Genomic DNA, 16,862 nt, shown 5'->3' with positions numbered 1-16,862 from the left:
TTTAACGCAGATTTGGTTTGTCATGCTCAAATGAATGATTTGTATCCAATTCGAATCAAATAGACATGATCTCATCATAATCGTCTCTACATACAGGCAGATTTGATTCAAGAAACAGTCAATTCACCAGGGTCTACATTAAAGTATTTATGATATCAACATAATTTATGTGGATGTAATTTCACACTTTATATAAGTATACTTTATATAGAGTGCAAACCAAGCTCATCAAATAATCTATTTGAAGTGTAAAAATACTGTGTGGAACACCTAATAGAAATATAAACACTAAATGAATAAAACTTGCACAAAAATGTCAACAATTTCCAATATTCTTGAAGTAGCTCTATCAAACCAAGACGTTGAAAAACAGTACATTCTCATGAATTCCCTTCTTAGTAGTGAAACGACAGCTCACTGAGCAGCTCATACTGAGCCTGATAGATGGTCAGTAGCTCTCTGGAGCTCAGACAAGCTAGGCTGGCTGCTCAAGGGCCAGAGGCAGAGAATAGCAGGCTCGGAGCAGTGTTGTGATTGTTTACTGAACAAGGTGCTGGGGCGGGGCTCGGTTTTATTGAATGCATTAAGTAACGAGTGCCTTCAAGGCTAACCTTCATTTCTGAACAAGTTTGGGTAGTCAGTGTTAGCACATTGTGTTCTCATTATCTTTGCAATCAAATGCAATTCCAGTGGGCTGGTGCATGTTAACGGTGTGTGTTCGTTTTCTAAGATTTTTCTGCAGCAGCAGTCGTAGTAGTAGTAGTAGAAGTAGGAGTAGTAGTAGGCTTCGGGTGTCATGTCTCCTCCTGCAGATGGGTCACAGCGGTGTAGTCGTGTTCGGGGTCGTCCATGATGGAGCGCAGGGCGTCCAGGGCCTCGACGGAGACGGTCAGAGTGCCCAACACCACGCTGCTGTCGTCAACCTCCACCACTGAACCAGACCACCACAGGGACCACAGCGCTCATGTTAACAGACCACAGGTGCGGAAACTGTTGTTATACTACAGCGTTATACGGTCAGAGGGTTTCAGTGCTTCGATAAGTAGAAAACATATCTAAACGTAGCTACATCCTACATATAAGCACACAATATAAAGTGTACAGAATTGCATGTTATCGGCAGGAAATATGCATCTATAATGTAGAACAATGTATGATACAGAATAACATCATGTACAACTCTATTATATAGAACTGTGCGGCTATATATGAATAAAAAAAGGTGTTATTTGCACTTCAAAAGAGTGCATGCTGTGTGTGAGTGCATGCGTGTGTTTGCTGCCTGTTCTAGCCAGCAAATTCAAATTTGTGCTTGAGTTGTAGTGTCGTTTAGCAGTGCATAACGGCAGTGTTGACAACTTGACTGGATTTTTGCCCCTGGGACAAAGAGATCTAACTTTGGTAGACTGCCAGGTTACTGGCATTGACTGCCAGTAAATATTTACGTGATAAATAAAATGGTAAAGCATATAATTGTAACATATAAGAGATAAACTGTCTCTCTCTGTGTGTGTGTGTATATATATATATATATATATATATATATATATATATATATATATATATATATATATATATATATGTGTGTGTGTGTGTGTGTGTGTGTGTGTGTGTGTGTGTGTGTGTGTGTGTGTGTGTGTGTGTGTGTGTGTGTGTGTGTGTGTACCGTTCAGCCTGCTCTCCATCAAGTCCTGCTGTTTCTCCAGTATGTCGGGGATCCGGAGATAGGCCACACCCACATCTTCACATTCCCTCTCCTGCTCCTCCTCCTCCGGGGGCTCGCTCACCAGCGTGAACCGGATGCTGTCCAGAACCACAAACGCACCATTCATCCCATGCTCAACTGACTTACAACCTATTTAGAAATACAATTGTGGTTTCTGATTGTTTTCTGAAAACCACTTCACTTTTTTTTTAAATAACAGCTAGCTTGTTATTTACCTACCCCATCATTGTTCTGTCTGTCATGTTATTATAAGTTATATCTACCCGACATCTAAAGGGTAGATATGTCATATTCTTAATGAGGTTCTGCACACCTTTCCATCTGAGGGTTTCGACCTTCCAGAACACCTCTCAGCAGCTCTCTCCTTGGCCTGTTGTTCTCTTGGTCCACGTGTATCACTGTGCAGATAGGATACGGTAGAAAAAAAATATATAGTTGAAGTATCTTTTGATGGAAGGACTTGACGGGTAATTGAAACACAGCTTTTCCCCCTGCCTCCCTACAGACCAGCCGGCCTCCTTCTTAAGAAGCCTGCTTCCATCTAAACGACCTGGCCTCGTTCTAAGCAAGCCGGTCTACTACTAAACTAAAATCCATAACATTGACATGGCCTCCTTCTAAAGGTGCGTTCAGACCAAAAGCGAATATTCTACTTGCGTAACTTGGGTGAGGTTGCGCGAGTGTTTCAAGCTAAATTCACGGAAAAGTTCAAATATTTAAACTGTAATGTATGTATTCGCGCCAAGCCTTCGCTTTTGGGATGAAGGCATGGTAAATGAGACGGTCTCAGTCTAAACGAGCCGGCCTCAGTCTAAACGAGCCGGTCTCAGTCTAAACGAGCCGGTCTCAGTCTTAACGAGCCGGCCTCTATCTAAACGAGCCGGCCTCAGTCTAAACGAGCCGGTCTCTGTCTAAACGAGCCGGCCTCAGTCAAAGAGAGCCTGCCTCAGTCTTAACGAGTCGGCCTCTTTCTTAACGAGTCTCCCTCTTTCTTAACGAGCCGGTCTGTCTAAATGAGCCGGTCTCTGTTAAAACGAGCCGGCCTCAGTCTAAACGAGCCAGCCTCCGTCTAAACGAGCCGGCCTCAGTCTAAACAAGCCGGCCTCCGTCTAAACGAGCCGGCCTCCGTCTAAACGAGCAAGCCTCGGTCTAAACGAGCCGGCCTCAGTCTTAACGAGCAAGCCTTGGTCTAATCGAGCTGGCCTCAGTCTAAAGGAGCAAGCCTCTGTCTTACCAATACCCTGTCCCCAGAGCGTAAAGCAGTGATAGTGTATGGGATAGCTAACCATTGCTGTAGTTGTAGTGGACACTCTGGCCCGGCGCTGGCTTTGGCAGGGACAGGGGCGTCTCCTCGGAGGGCAGGTCCAGGAGAGAGTACTCCACAAACAGACGCACCACACTGGGGTCGTGGGCCGCCCGCGACTCCGGCTTCAGGTTCACCGACACGATCTCCACACGCAGGCGCTCGGAGGACTGGAGGTGAGCGTAGGTATTACACAGCGACAATAGACAAATTCAGCATTTCAAAGAGCTTACATTTAATTTGTATATATGCAAGGAGAAAACGTTGTATAATGAACTTCGATTTCACAACGACCGTTTTTGTTTTTCCAATGATGGCTCCCTAGTGGTTCATTCCGCTTAAACCAGAGTATCCCACAATGTTTAGATATTGATTATTATCCTTTATAACATTGTTACAAATTTTAAACAAAGCTTTGGTATAGACATAATGAATAGCCAATTCACCAATAATGTGATGTCATTATTAGTCCCACGGGCCAGAGGGCCCAGAAAAGAAAGCCGTTTCTTGGCTTTAACAAACCTTGGTCCCAACCGAGCTCTGCCCTGGGACGATACAGTCATCACTGTCAGAGAGGTCCCCTTGACCTCCCCCCACCACTGAGGAGGCTCCTTCAATGTCTGAGAGAGAGAGAGAGAGAGAGAGAGAGAGAGAGAGAGAGAGAGAGAGAGAGAGAGAGAGAGAGAGAGAGAGAGAGAGAGAGAGAGAGAGAGAGAGAGAGAGAGAGAGAGAGAGAGAGAGATAAAAACTTTACGTAGGAGCTCCATAGGTTAATCAGTACCTAGGTACAGGCGGCACCAGCCTCAGACCGATAAGCGGCCTCACCCTCTCCTGCGCCACCCCCCTCCCAACCACAGCCTTCCATGACGCCCAAACTACTTCTCCATCTGTAAACTCTGAAACAGACTCCTCTCATTCAGCCCTCCAAACGTACCTTGATCTCATTTGAATTCAATGTATTTTAAATCAATGTAATAAGTCTTGGAATACTGTTACGAGTGCTATATCAATAACATTAATTATTGTTATGATTATATAATTATTGTAAATTGTAAATAAATGTAAATAAAATGGACTTCAACATCGAGGGTATTACTTCTACTTTTGCGTCACAAACCAGAGTTGAAGAGAGTGCATGAATATCACAATTTATCCCACAGTTGGACAGTAATGGATACCACGAAGGATAGAAGATACCATAGCAGAACATGAGCTGCAGCATTGGTTTATTCATGTCCCACTTTAAACTACTTTAAAATCGATCTACCTTGAAGGCCTGGAGTTATTTTATAAAGGGCTCAACTGCTTTGCGGTTAAGGCTGACATTGATGTAATGGTGCCTCGCAGGTTTTGTGTCGCTGGCTGCTTAGAGACGTGATGCAGCAACAGCATAGAGTTGGTTCGTAAACAGACGGTAAAATCGACAGAACTGTGAGATACCTTGACAGTTGTTTTGCATGTATTCTTACCTTCTGCAATGCTTTCCTCTGACATCTCAGAGTCCTCCGAATAGGACTGGGAGCTCGCTGGGATCAGCTGGCCTTCGGAGAACTGGGACACCTCTTCCTCATCGTCCTCGTGGGTGCTGCTGGGAGGTATCGGAGTCCCCTCAGAGGCACCCTGAGAAACCCAACAGAGTACAACTCCCATGTGATCTTACAATCGCACAATCATATCAGCCTACATCTAAATTCTAACACTATACTTATTACTTAATATGCATATTTTAAACACAATTTAAAATGAGATGGACATTTGCTCATTGAATTCACACAATAGAAAAACTTCACCCTCCCCACAGTTAAAGAAAGATAAAATGAGCGCCCCCTGTGTGATCATAGTCTGAGCTGTTTATCTTTATGAAATATGAAAGTCTCACCAGGCTACTTGCTTACCTTTTGAATGGGCGGCAGCTTGGAGCTCTCCCTCTTCTCTGGGGGATAGCCCCGCTCCTGTTGGGCAACATCACACTGTTCATCGCTAATATTTAACAATGACAATGGTATACTTTGACATTTGACGTATCGAGGAAAAATGTACTGGCAGAGAGTCAGTGCCAGCGCCGGTCGGTCTATCAAGGTTAGGTCTCCTTGTCCCAGGGGCAATAGAGCCGTCATGTTGTCAGCACTGTTGTTGTGCACCATTACACGAAAGTACAACCCAAGCAACACACACACACACACACACACACACACACACACACACACACACACACACACACACGCACGCACGCACGCACGCAACAATATTATACCTTGACATTTTGTGTATCTAGTAAATATTTACTGGCAGCGAGCCAGTGCCAGTCACCTGGCTGTCTACCAAAGATAGATCTCATTGTCCCAGTGGCAAAAACCCTGTCAAGTTGCCAACACTTAAGATAAGTCACCTGCTGGTTGAATTCGTCTGTGTTGAGGAAAGACACCTTCTTGGGGACCTCCTTAATCCGGGTAATCTGTCTCGGTTTGGGCAGCGGAGCCTGAGCAGAGCAACATTGAGCTAAACAACTTTCTCAGACCATGGGCATTTCAAAGTTACAGCCAACAGGGATTACAGACAGAGTTTGTCTTCATTAAAAGGTGCTGTAGGTAACATAAAAGAGCTTTCATTTGAGTGTATTGCTTAGTTTTTAGGGTTGATACATTAAAAACCTTCCTCTCTTGTGCAATGTTCAGCTCCCTCCCTTTACAAGCTTCAAATCTTCCCTACAGCACCTTTAATGACTGTTACCTTTGAGCTGTGGTCAGGGGCCGGGCGATCAGGGAGCCGTTTAGCGTCCTTCTCTTTAACCTCCACCTCTCCGTCAGGCTTCCTCTCTTCTGCCAAAGGCGGATCTTCCTGCTTCACCACCTCCTCCACCTCCTCCACCTCCTCCTCCCCTTGGAGCTCAGGAGTGGGTCTGCCAGGTGTGTCTTGGGGGACCATGGTGGCCTGCTCCACAGTCATGGTGGAGCCTGGTGGGGAGCGGTAGGGGAACTTCCAGCTGAGCGTGACCTCTATGTGGCCCGCAGGCGTCCCAGACGGGCTGCTCAGCTCAAACTCACCTGAGGGGCGACAACAGACGGTTTGGTGAGGACGGTAAAAATACAAAGAAAAGGAAATAGAGGGTTAAAACGTTGGTTGTTTAAACAGTCCTGAAAACATCCGACGGCTTTTGTGTGGAAAACATTGTTGTGTGAATTGCTTTACAAACATGCAACATAAAACAGTCATGCAGAAAGAAAACACAGACATACAGACATAAAACACAGACATACAGACATAAAACACAGACATACAGACATAAAACACAGACATACAGACATAAAACACAGACGTACAGACATAAAACACAGACATACAGACATAAAACACAGACGTACAGACATAAAACACAGACGTACGGACATAAAACACAGACGTACAGACATAAAACACAGACATACAGATATAAAGACATAAAACACAGACGTACAGACATAAAGACATAAAACACAGACATACAGACATAAAACACAGACGTACAGACATAAAACACAGACATACAGATATAAAGACATAAAACACAGACGTACAGACATAAAGACATAAAACACAGACATACAGACATAAAACACAGACGTACAGACATATAACACAGACATACAGATATAAAGACATAAAACACAGACGTACAGACATAAAGACATAAAACACAGACATACAGACATAAAACACAGACATAAAGACATAAAAACACAGACAAACAGAAATAAAACAGAGACAAACAGACATAAAACACAGACACACAGACTTAGGGCTACAAGGTGAAGGCCACCACATCACAACAGTATCCTCACCACTGATGGCCTTGTTATGGCCCAGTGTCAGAAGGGGCACCCTGGCCTTGCCCAGGTACGCGTCCGTCTGCTCCTCCTTGTAGTCCAGCACGTACAGCTGCAGCTCCTCCGACTTCAGGTAGCGGTCCAGGTCGGCGTCCATGGCGACAGAGTAGGGCACGTGGTGGCCGAAGGCGGGGTGACGCTGGTCGTGCGCCACGGGCGTGTCGCGGTACGGGAAGTCGTAGAACTTGTAGAAGACGTAGGGGCTGGGCTCCCGGGGCCCCGCGGTGGGCAGGTCGCTGCAGCGCTGCACGGTGACCCCCAGGACGTTAACGCTGCTATGGGGGTCCGCCTGGAGCACACACACACACACACACACACACACACACACACACACACACACACACACACACACACACACACACACACACACACACACACACACACGCATTGTAGCCAGAGAACAGCTTTAACAAAATGTTTTAGAATAGACTACCAAGAAGAATGTAATAGTGTGTAGTCTGTTAGCATTATACCTCCTGATGATGAAGTAGTACGAAAGTACTAGTACTACTCAATTCTGACTGTGTTGATTTTCTTTTATGCCGTTTCTCAATAGCATGCCGGCAGTGATAAAATAAGATAAGAATCGACTTTATTGATGCCAGATGGGAGATTTGGATGCCAGCAGAGCAAATAAACTGGGAAACACTGATCGTTGGATTCACCCAAACATTTCCTCATGTGTTAGTATGCTAGGTGTATGCAGCTCCAATGTTATTTAAACCTCATCATTCAAATAGGCCAAAAGCGAAGCCAAGAGGGTGTCTGCCTACAGGTCTTTCCTCTCTCAAGGCGGTGTTGATGTAGCCCAGAGCGCTCAGCCTCTCCCTGTAAAGGCGGAGGGTCTGCTGCATCGGCACCTTCAGCCTCATCCAGAACTCCAGGGAGCCAAAGCACTGCACCTCCCCCGACACGCCTGCAGAGAGGGGAGGGAGGGAGAGGGGGAGGGGGAGGGAGGGAGGGAGGGAGGGAGGGAGGGAAGGAGAGGGAGGGAGGAGGGAGGGAGAGGGGGAGGGAGGGAGGGAGAGGGAGGGAGGAGGAGGGAGGGAAATAAAGAGAGAGGGAGAAGAGAGAGAGTTTACAAGTGTTTTGAATCTTTCCTCAAATTGCAAAAACTGATATAATCGACTGAAACGGAAACCGTTTGTGAGATTGCTCTTTAAAAATAGAGGTTTTCTCCGTCCAAACAGGCAGGAAAGGTCGTACGAGGGATGTAGACAACCATTGTGAAAAACACCTCTGGAGCTGCTGTACGCAATATTCAATCCAGATTGACGAGAGACAGGTTGTCGTCCAGACTGAATCTCTCGCGGAAGTGTTGTCAAGTCACGGGCTTAGCTCGGACGTCACCCGTTGTCAAAAAATCTGAAGCAGTGGGGATAGGGGTTAGGGGATGGGCATGTCTGAAACCTTGCCTTGATTTGCCTACTTTCTCCTCGAAGTTCAAGAAAACAGTTGCAGAATGTATATATTCCTCCTGTGTAACCAGACAACCCTTCAGATGTGTTTTACGTGAACCTCTATTCCAACCTCGCTTAATTCCGTTCACTCAGGGGAGTTTAATTTGCGTATGCACTCTAAAATGACATTATTTCCTACAGGATCCATCAAACCCTCTGTATCCGCGCATCTGTAGCTAACACTGTAGCTATCTGTAGATAACACTGTAGCTCACACTGTAGCTAGCTGTAGCTAACCCTGCGCCCCGGGGCCACCCACCGACCAGCTGCAGCGTCCCGCTGGCCTTGCCGTCCTCTTCCACCAGCTGCCGCAGCCGCAGCGTCCCGACAGCCAGCGTCCTGAAGGCCAGCCCCTCGGCCCGGTGCAGCTCCACGCTCAGCGAGGACGTGTGGAGGTACTCCATGAAGAAGTCGTCCATGCGCACCACGTAGCGCGAGGTGAAGTTGAAGTCGGGCCCGGCGCGGCCGTCCACCACTGGCGTGGCGTGCAGCTCCGAGTCGTAGAAGCCGTAGGTGCAGAACAAGGCGGGGGGCTGCCGGCGGTCGCCCAGGGACTCCAGGGCGGAGGAGGAGAGGGTGGCGCGCCCCACGTGGAGCTCCAGGACGTTCTCCCCGCGCTCCAGGCGGACCTCCGGTTCCTCGCCCCCGAGTGGGTCGACGGCGGCGGCGTCGGGTTTGAAGACGTAGGGTTTGGTGCCGTAGGCGATGTCTTTGAGCTGGACTACAGATTGACAATGGAAGGAAAACCAAAAGTGCTAAGAGATATAATAAGAGACAAAATTAAGGAAGGCATGATTATGTACGTTACATGGTCAAAGTGCCAACTCTTCAAAGAAGCTTTTGAATCTTGAAACCTGTTGAACCAGGCACACGCTGACGCCTCAAGATGTTTTTTAGAATAAGAGATCAAAGAGACATGCAAAGCAGAATGTTCGTGTCAAACGTTATATAGCCTGGGTGTCCCTGGGAACCAAAATAAACCTGTATAAGAAAGAAAAAAATGTGTCTGAAGTCAGAAACAATTACCTTCCAGCTTTTTGACCTTAGCAGCCCTGCCGTCCAGTAGTTTGGCCAAATGTTCCAGCCTCACTTCATATTCCATCTTGTCACTCTCCATCTTCCTCGTGAGCGCGTCCAGCTCTCCCTGAGGGAGGACAACAAACTTTATTGTTGAAATTTCATGTCACAACATTTCATGTTACAATTTCTGCATTTGTTATCAGTAGCAGCATTTCTTGTGGATCTCCTTTTAATAAAACTTTGAACATTTTCAATTTATTGAACTTCCATGTATTACATCATTGTTATTATCATAATCTAGAAGATTTGTAATTCTTTAAATGGAAATGTCAGAAGCAGGATGTGCATACATTGGCGATTCCTTTGATTCCACTCCCGCTGACGGTCAGCCGTACCTGGTAGTCCTTGTTGATCTGGTTCTGGATGAGCAGCAGTCCCCTGGTCTTCTCCAGCTCCTGGATGGTCTCGGCGTGTGCGGCCCGCAGGTCCCAGACCGAGCTCTGGGGCCCCCCGCCCCTCTCCTCCTCCTCCACCTGCTCCAGGAAGCTCAGGTCACCGCTCTGACGGGCTTTACGGGCCTGAGACAAATAGAAGCAAGGCAAGTGTTTTGACATGTGGTCTAACCAAAGTGTAAAACAGAAAAGGAAGGAACAGCACCATCTACTGGCCGAAGAGAGATTATCTTAATTAATCGTTATCTTAACAATTATCACTGTGCAGTGACTACAGTTTGATCTGAGGATTCAAACTGAGAATATTTCTGTCAACTTAGGTTTAAGTTCTAATGTAGGGTACACATAACTCAATATTTCCCTATAAATATCTTCATGCCTCCATTTACGTAGGCATTCGAGAGATTACATCTCAAAAAGGTTGCTTACCCTTATGAGTATCAGGGCCTCTGAGAGTTCGCCCCCACCTAATTCACTCTCCTACAGGATGACAACGCACAGACACATGTTATTTTGGTCCTTCTGGAGGGCACTTCATGTCTCTTGAAGAAAGGGTGTTTGGGGAGTGGGAGGAACCTTTGTGTAAAACTTGAGACGCTCGTTCAGTTCCTCCAACTGCTGCTTCTGCTCCAGGAACTGGATCTGAAGACGCTTCTTTTCTTCAGTCAACCTGTCATTTACATCTGAAAGAAAATAATAAAATAAAAACAGACTAGTACCTGTACTATGACGACAATCAAACCAGATTGCAAGTCAAAACAGAATTATATAGACGCGCATCAGTGTTTCCCCTAGGATTGAGTTGCAGCAGCAGAGGTGAAATGTTATGTTTTTCGCGCGCAATTTTTTCAAAACGCAACCTGCCGGGAGGTTTCTATGCGTCTGCTGGCAACATACATACAGTACATTTGTGCACAGTAATGAGCAGGGGAAATAAGGAGAGATTGAACATATTACAAGTATAATCTTTAAAACCATTATTTACATTTATTTAACAAAAAATATTTTATATCAACAACCACCCTATACATTAAAATCCCATAACCCAAATACTACAACAATCGAAAAGGTCTGTGACTCAAACCAATGCATCTTCCCACTCCCTCCCCTCTCCCCATCACAAAGGTTGTAGTAGGAGCATAAATAGACCATGCCTCTATTGAACAAGTTTTGGGGCTCTAGAGTCAATAATGGTGACGGTACTGAAAATGTAGCTAAAAAAAATGTATATTGAAATTTTTGCTAAAAATAAATTTCTTAAAAATAAGAGATATATTTTTCAAAACATAAGGTTGCAGTAAGACCATAAAGAGCCCATGCATATGGAAAACGTTTTATGGATCTAGAGTCAATAATGGCAACGCTATTGATATTGTTCCTAAATAAAAAATCTTAAAAAATAAGAGAACAATTTTTCAAAACTAAAGGTTGTAGTAGGACGATGAAGAGGCCATGCCTCTATGGAACAAGTTTTGGGGCTCTAGAGTCAATAATGGCGACGCTATTGAAATTTTACCATTGTGGTCGTTTTCAGTTTTGCACTTTGCAGACGGTCCCTAAGCTCGCGGCTGAAAGCCGACTGCTCGTAGAAGCAAATGCAATTCACCGCTCGCTAAAGACGGCTCGTTTGGATGAAAACAATGTTGTAGCTGGTTCCCTGGGTCACTACACTCAATTGTGTCGCAACGATGTTTCACTGATGATCTATTGAACCGCAAACTCAGAATCTGCGGAAGTTCCTCCGTTAATATCAAGCTCTCTTTAAAAAAAAAGAATTTCAGCAGCGGCGGTCATATTTCAGCAGCGGCGTACCACCGCTGCTAGGTGCATACAGGGGAAACACTGCGCATGTAACTTCAGTTCAAAACACAAACACAAAATGCAGAGCATTCATGGCTTTGTGATATAAAGATAATGTACCAATCTCATCGTGTAATTCCTTTCCTTCTATGTCAGGAATGGAGGAAACCATCCAGAGCGGTCTCCCTCGGCCTTCCCATCTCAGCCCTCTCCTTCCCCTCTAGTGGTCTACCCTTGGCCCATAGCTCTCCACCTACCTCTCTCGTCCTTGATCTTGTCCAGGATTTGGTTCTTGTCTGTGAGGTCGGCCTTCAGCGCCGTCTCTAGCTGTCCGATCTGAACTCGCAATTGCTGCTCCTGTAAGCGCCACTTCTGCTCCTGGGATACATCCAATGCACTGCGCGCAACCACAAACACACACAACTTTTACAGTTGGACCCCAACTATGATAAGGATGATGATGATGATGAAACACTGAGGACGATGAAGGTCGTCATCGTACCGTGGGCAGCTCACCTGTTGACCAGTTTGTCACAGTTGTCCTTCAGCAGGTCCCTCTCCTTCTCCAGATCGCTGATCCGAACGTGGAACTGAACACAGACATTCAAACATTTATAACACAGATAAATATGGAGACGCTTGATCACACAAGGATTCAAAATAACAAACAGTTCATGACCTTTTTATCACCCTATCTTTTTTAGCCCATCCTGATTCCGTAATGCTGCTTAATCTTCCGCAAGATAAAAATGTAGAATACATGTGGTACACAGCAATTAAAATCTTTTCTGAAACACAAGCCTCTTCTTTTCACAGGTTTTGTGTTACTGACTAGACATACTATTTGGTCTGTTGTGTGAATGCTTCCATTGAGCAAGTCCTGTGTCTTTGTAAAACATTTTTAAGACTGGGCATACACAGCATTTTTGGCTCAGTATCAAAAATGTAAGTGAATCGGATGGCGTTTTAATGGATCGTATAAGACAGAAAACCACATGTGACTTGACGGGTGTGAAACGCTTCCTAGCATGCCTTACATTTCTGTCGTGAGAACAGAGTTACAAGCCCGTTTCCACGGCGTTATCGTTTTGTTTAAGCAACGTGGAAGGAGCCAGTACAGTGTCGGCCTTTGATGCCATTGAGTATTGGTTTTTGTTTCCATGTGCCAAAAAGAGATTTATTGATTGCAGCGTAGAAACTAAAATGTTTTTTACCAATATAAAAAAGATATACGCGAGAAATCTTTAAATTTGTATTGGTCTGTCTTTTTTCTTTTTTGTCATTTTTTTTGTGCGTCCTTAAGGATAGTTCAGGACGGTGGACACATCTATGCGACCTTGTCAGAGAATTTCTACAAAATGGCCAATGCTTTGGATTGATTGCACAGTGCATGTCTGGCATCAACCTCTGGAGGTTTATCAGGTTTATTAAGAGACATTATTCATGTCAATTCAAACCGTTTTGCCTGCGCTGTCCGGTGATGACGATGTGGAGCGTGTGGATGGGTTAGAATCACTCTTGATGGCGTGTGCCGTGGGCATACAGTCACCTCCTCAGTTCTGATCTGAGAGAAGTTCATGCTGTGCAGCTGGTTCTCCAGTCCCAGACTCTTCTGCCTCTCCTGCTTCAGCTGGCCCGTCACCTCCTCCACCTTGTCCATCAGAGCCTGGTGGCTGGCCTTCATGGCCTTCTGCCCCTAGGAGCAGCAGCAGCATTCACACACATGATTCAGGACCTACTCACCCGTACCCTGGTTTACTCCCCCCTGTTTGAGCTAGTCCCAACCGCACTATCTTGTTCTCACATATTCTCAGGAACGGGTTTCAGAAACGTGTTCTCACCGACGGTAAAAACTTTTTTTAATTTAAGGGTGAGGCTATATTGCTGTTAATCCTTTGCTCTTTGCTCTTACCATTCCACATACAGTCAAGGTTGGGAGGGGGGGATTACCTGGTAACCCAAAACAACAGTAACAGGTAACAGGCGTATCCTACATTTTTAAAACTTAAGGACCAGGATCAATCTTTGACCTGCTATGAAACCAACTGCAAACATTAAATGTTTGTTTTGTTCAACTTTAAATGTGACTGCAGGGACAACATTTGCCAATCCAAAGTTTTTAAATAATTAAATACATCCAAAAGGTTTTACTATCCTCCTGCCAAACAAATATATAATGTTAACAACAGACAGAAGGACTATTTGGTGTATCTCTGACCTCCTGCAGCTGGAGGAACCTGCCCTCCAGCACGGTGAGAGCACTGGCCCGCTCAGCAAGCTGTTTCTGCAGACGGATCATGGCCACGTTACTGCTGACCGTGGACCTGCACAGGGACACACAGGTTCAGACGTAAACACTCAACATACATGACCATTATGAAGTGCTCAGGGCCTGCACCCAGAAATCAATCATTTTTTTATCATCATTGCAATCATTTACATTTTGTATATTTAATATATGTTAAAACATTTTCTTATGAGTTTCACCAAAGAGAGTGCAGTCCTTGAGCTTTGACCTTAGTACAGTAAGGGCACATTAATGAAGCATAAATATATGTAAATGCGGTAATAAGCATTAACTAACAGTTAATTAACGGTTAACAAATGGTCTAGTTATCACTTCCTAATGCGTTTATGTTTACTAACTTTATTGGGTTAGGGTTAACCCTTTTCTACTAAGCCTAACCAAATTAACTTAAACTAACAAGAACTAAACCACATAAAAGATCCTAACCCTAACCACAATGCTAATGCTATATACTGTTGATCATTACTGCATTGACTAATGTGCATGAACGGGTCCCTAATGTATCCTGTGGTGTCCGGTGTATGGAAGACCTCTGTCCGTCCGTGTGGTGCTGTCGGAGCTCAAGCAGGGCCTCGTGGTGCTCCGCCTCCTTCCTCCTCAGCTGCTCCCTGAGGAGGTCGGAGTCTCTCTCCAGCTCCTCCAGCTGGCCCCGCTGGCTCTCCAGCACGTTCTCCCTGGGGGCGCAACGCACAGCCATGAGTCACGCTGGATCTGCCAGTAGGGGGCCGACTTCAAACAGATCAGACGTGATGCACTTCCGTAAGTGTAAAGGATCACTCAACCGCCGTTGTGCCTCAACTGATGTCATTGCAATGAAGCAATGGTTGTGATGTGATGGTACTGACTTAATGGCAATGATGTCATGGTGATGCCGTATTGGAACTGACATTATGGTAGTGGTGTAATGGCGACGTCAATACATACAGGTTTCTGATCTCTGCCCTTGCCTCCTCCAGCAGGGAGTGTCCGTAGCGGGGAAGCATGCCCGTTGGAGGTCTGCCACCTTCCTCCACACTCCTCGTACCTGCAGGACACGCGTGCGCCGCGCACACACACACACACACACACACACACACACACACACACACACACACACACACACACACACACACACACACACACACACACACACACACACGTACAGTAAAGGCAAGTACCTGGGTTATATATATATAGTTATATATATACCATTTCTCAACCTTCAAATACAAGACATATGTCGGACAAGACAACCATAGGGGTAGAGGTACCAATCTCCATAGCTCCGGCCTGGGGCCTCACCTCTCTGGTGCAGCCGAGAGGGGCTGGGGGAGTCCTCCCTGGCCCTCCTGCGGCCCGTGTCGACGCGGGACTGGACGCGGCCGTAGGGGCTCGGCTTCCTGCTCTGCCCCTGCACCTGCTGCTTGGCCACCAGGAGCCGCTGCTTCAGCCTCTCGTTCTCCAGCTGCAGCCCCCTGACCTTCTCGTGCAGCTCCTCCATCACCTCCTCCATCTCCACGTCGCGCGCGCGGGCCGCGGGGCGGGACCCGTTCCCCCCCGCGCCCGCGCCCGTCACCAGCTGCTCCAGCCGACGGCGGTCCTTCACCAGCTTCACCAGCTTGGTGGCCAGCCTGACCAGGGAACAGAGTGGTCTATTACAATACAAACAAACACATCGAGGCCCAAACTCTCTCTGGCTTGGAAACCGAGGGATTCGCTTTCTAGCTCATTTGCGGAGCGCACAATTAAGCAGAAGAGGTTATCGGTTCTGATGGACAAATACACAAATCCTAAAGATCTGTTTGCGAATTGTCTGGTTTATATACAAGTATGTAGATGTCTGTTGTAGATGGTTACGGTTCAAATCGTAAGAAATTAAGAAATTAAAATGTTCTCAAAAGACACATCCTTGTCCATCATGTAATTATGGGATTGGGAGAACATTAACATCAATATCCATGTCGTGTTTTATGAGAACAGTGATTATTGAGACCTTTTGATCTTGTCCTCCTGGGTGTTATTGTTCTGTTTGAGGAGCAGGTTCTCATCATGGAGGCGCAGGTACCTATCCTCCAGCTCCTCCCTCGACACCCGAGCAATATCCTGACGCGCTCTACCATTTTGGCCCGAGGAGGTGTCTGGCAAAGATAAAATAATACATGGAAATACATGTGTACCATTCATTCGATTTCATACAAACATGTTTATGTATTCACATGATAGAACGCTTCTTAAAACAAGTGAATATCTGCCCATTTTGTATTGCATTTTTAATGCAGAATATATAAGACCACCTAGCTATACATATATTAATTCTAGGTACATCCATATCTAAATATCTGTTCAGATATCAAGGCAGTGACTTGCATTCTCATTCAATCACAGTCTTGCATTGGACTAGGGGTGGCAGGACTATTACCACAGGCAAATTTTCATTGCAGTTAGTAGGTTTATTCTATTACATCCATATTCCAATGTCACAAAAACATGTTGGTGTGCGTACCTTGGGGCCCAGGTGCAAAGTGAGAGAGGGTTACGGTAATATCCTTCACGGGCATATCAGCAGCAGTCTCGTCAGCAAATGTAGACATGTTTCCTCCTGACCGAATCGAACATTGAATGTCAATTCAGTGAAGGTTTGACATGTAGAATGCACATTGATTGAGTCTTTCAGCATCGTTTCAAACACGCCCCGCCGTCCAAGTGTTACCGTTAATGCTAGCAATGCCGCCTTTGAACCCTCCACACGTTCCCGTGAAACATGGTCATATAAGTTTCATAACGAATGCACCGTTGAGTAAGACACGTCACGAGTAGTCATTCATTAATTAAATGTCGAACACATATGTTTTATCATTTCAAAAAGACAAGCTACGCTCCTTAGCAACTATTTTGGTCCTCAGCGACGGTTGCTAGTAAACAACGTGCTTCCGGACTCAAACAAGAAGCGG

General features: G+C 45.7%; 1 protein-coding gene across 1 annotated transcript; it reads right to left on the bottom strand.

The window, feature by feature from the left end:
* Nucleotides 1–127: 127 nt before the first annotated feature.
* On the bottom strand, nucleotides 128–16,862 carry rpgrip1l (RPGRIP1 like). Its single transcript, XM_030366474.1, has 26 exons — nucleotides 16,622–16,862; nucleotides 16,415–16,510; nucleotides 15,905–16,049; nucleotides 15,214–15,542; nucleotides 14,857–14,956; nucleotides 14,463–14,606; nucleotides 13,843–13,948; nucleotides 13,174–13,320; nucleotides 12,141–12,214; nucleotides 11,882–12,021; nucleotides 10,401–10,507; nucleotides 10,254–10,304; nucleotides 9,768–9,950; nucleotides 9,379–9,496; nucleotides 8,612–9,073; nucleotides 7,666–7,808; nucleotides 6,848–7,181; nucleotides 5,760–6,073; nucleotides 5,419–5,508; nucleotides 4,925–4,981; nucleotides 4,499–4,649; nucleotides 3,552–3,649; nucleotides 3,013–3,199; nucleotides 2,040–2,124; nucleotides 1,667–1,803; nucleotides 128–931 (listed from the first exon to the last, which is right to left on the bottom strand). Exons 2-26 carry the CDS (start codon nucleotides 16,500–16,502, stop codon nucleotides 795–797), a joined length of 3,927 nt encoding a protein of 1,308 aa, XP_030222334.1. The 5' UTR covers nucleotides 16,503–16,510; nucleotides 16,622–16,862; the 3' UTR covers nucleotides 128–794.

Source organism: Gadus morhua, chromosome 9 (genome assembly GCF_902167405.1).
Source record: "Gadus morhua chromosome 9, gadMor3.0, whole genome shotgun sequence".
NCBI lineage: Eukaryota > Metazoa > Chordata > Actinopteri > Gadiformes > Gadidae > Gadus > Gadus morhua.
Note: the sequence above shows the minus strand (reverse complement) of the source record. Positions and strands in the feature narration are given on the sequence as shown.

Bases quoted from the DNA above. Each gene is read 5' to 3' on its own strand.
- rpgrip1l (XM_030366474.1), bottom strand. From the start codon at position 16,502: ATGTCTACATTTGCTGACGAGACTGCTGCTGATATGCCCGTGAAGGAT. The intron at 2,125-3,012 runs GTTAGCTATCCC...CTATCTGCACAG, and splicing joins CCACTACAACTACAGCAATG to TGATACACGTGGACCAAGAG. The intron at 1,804-2,039 runs GTGTGCAGAACC...GGTTCTGGACAG, and splicing joins CGAAACCCTCAGATGGAAAG to CATCCGGTTCACGCTGGTGA.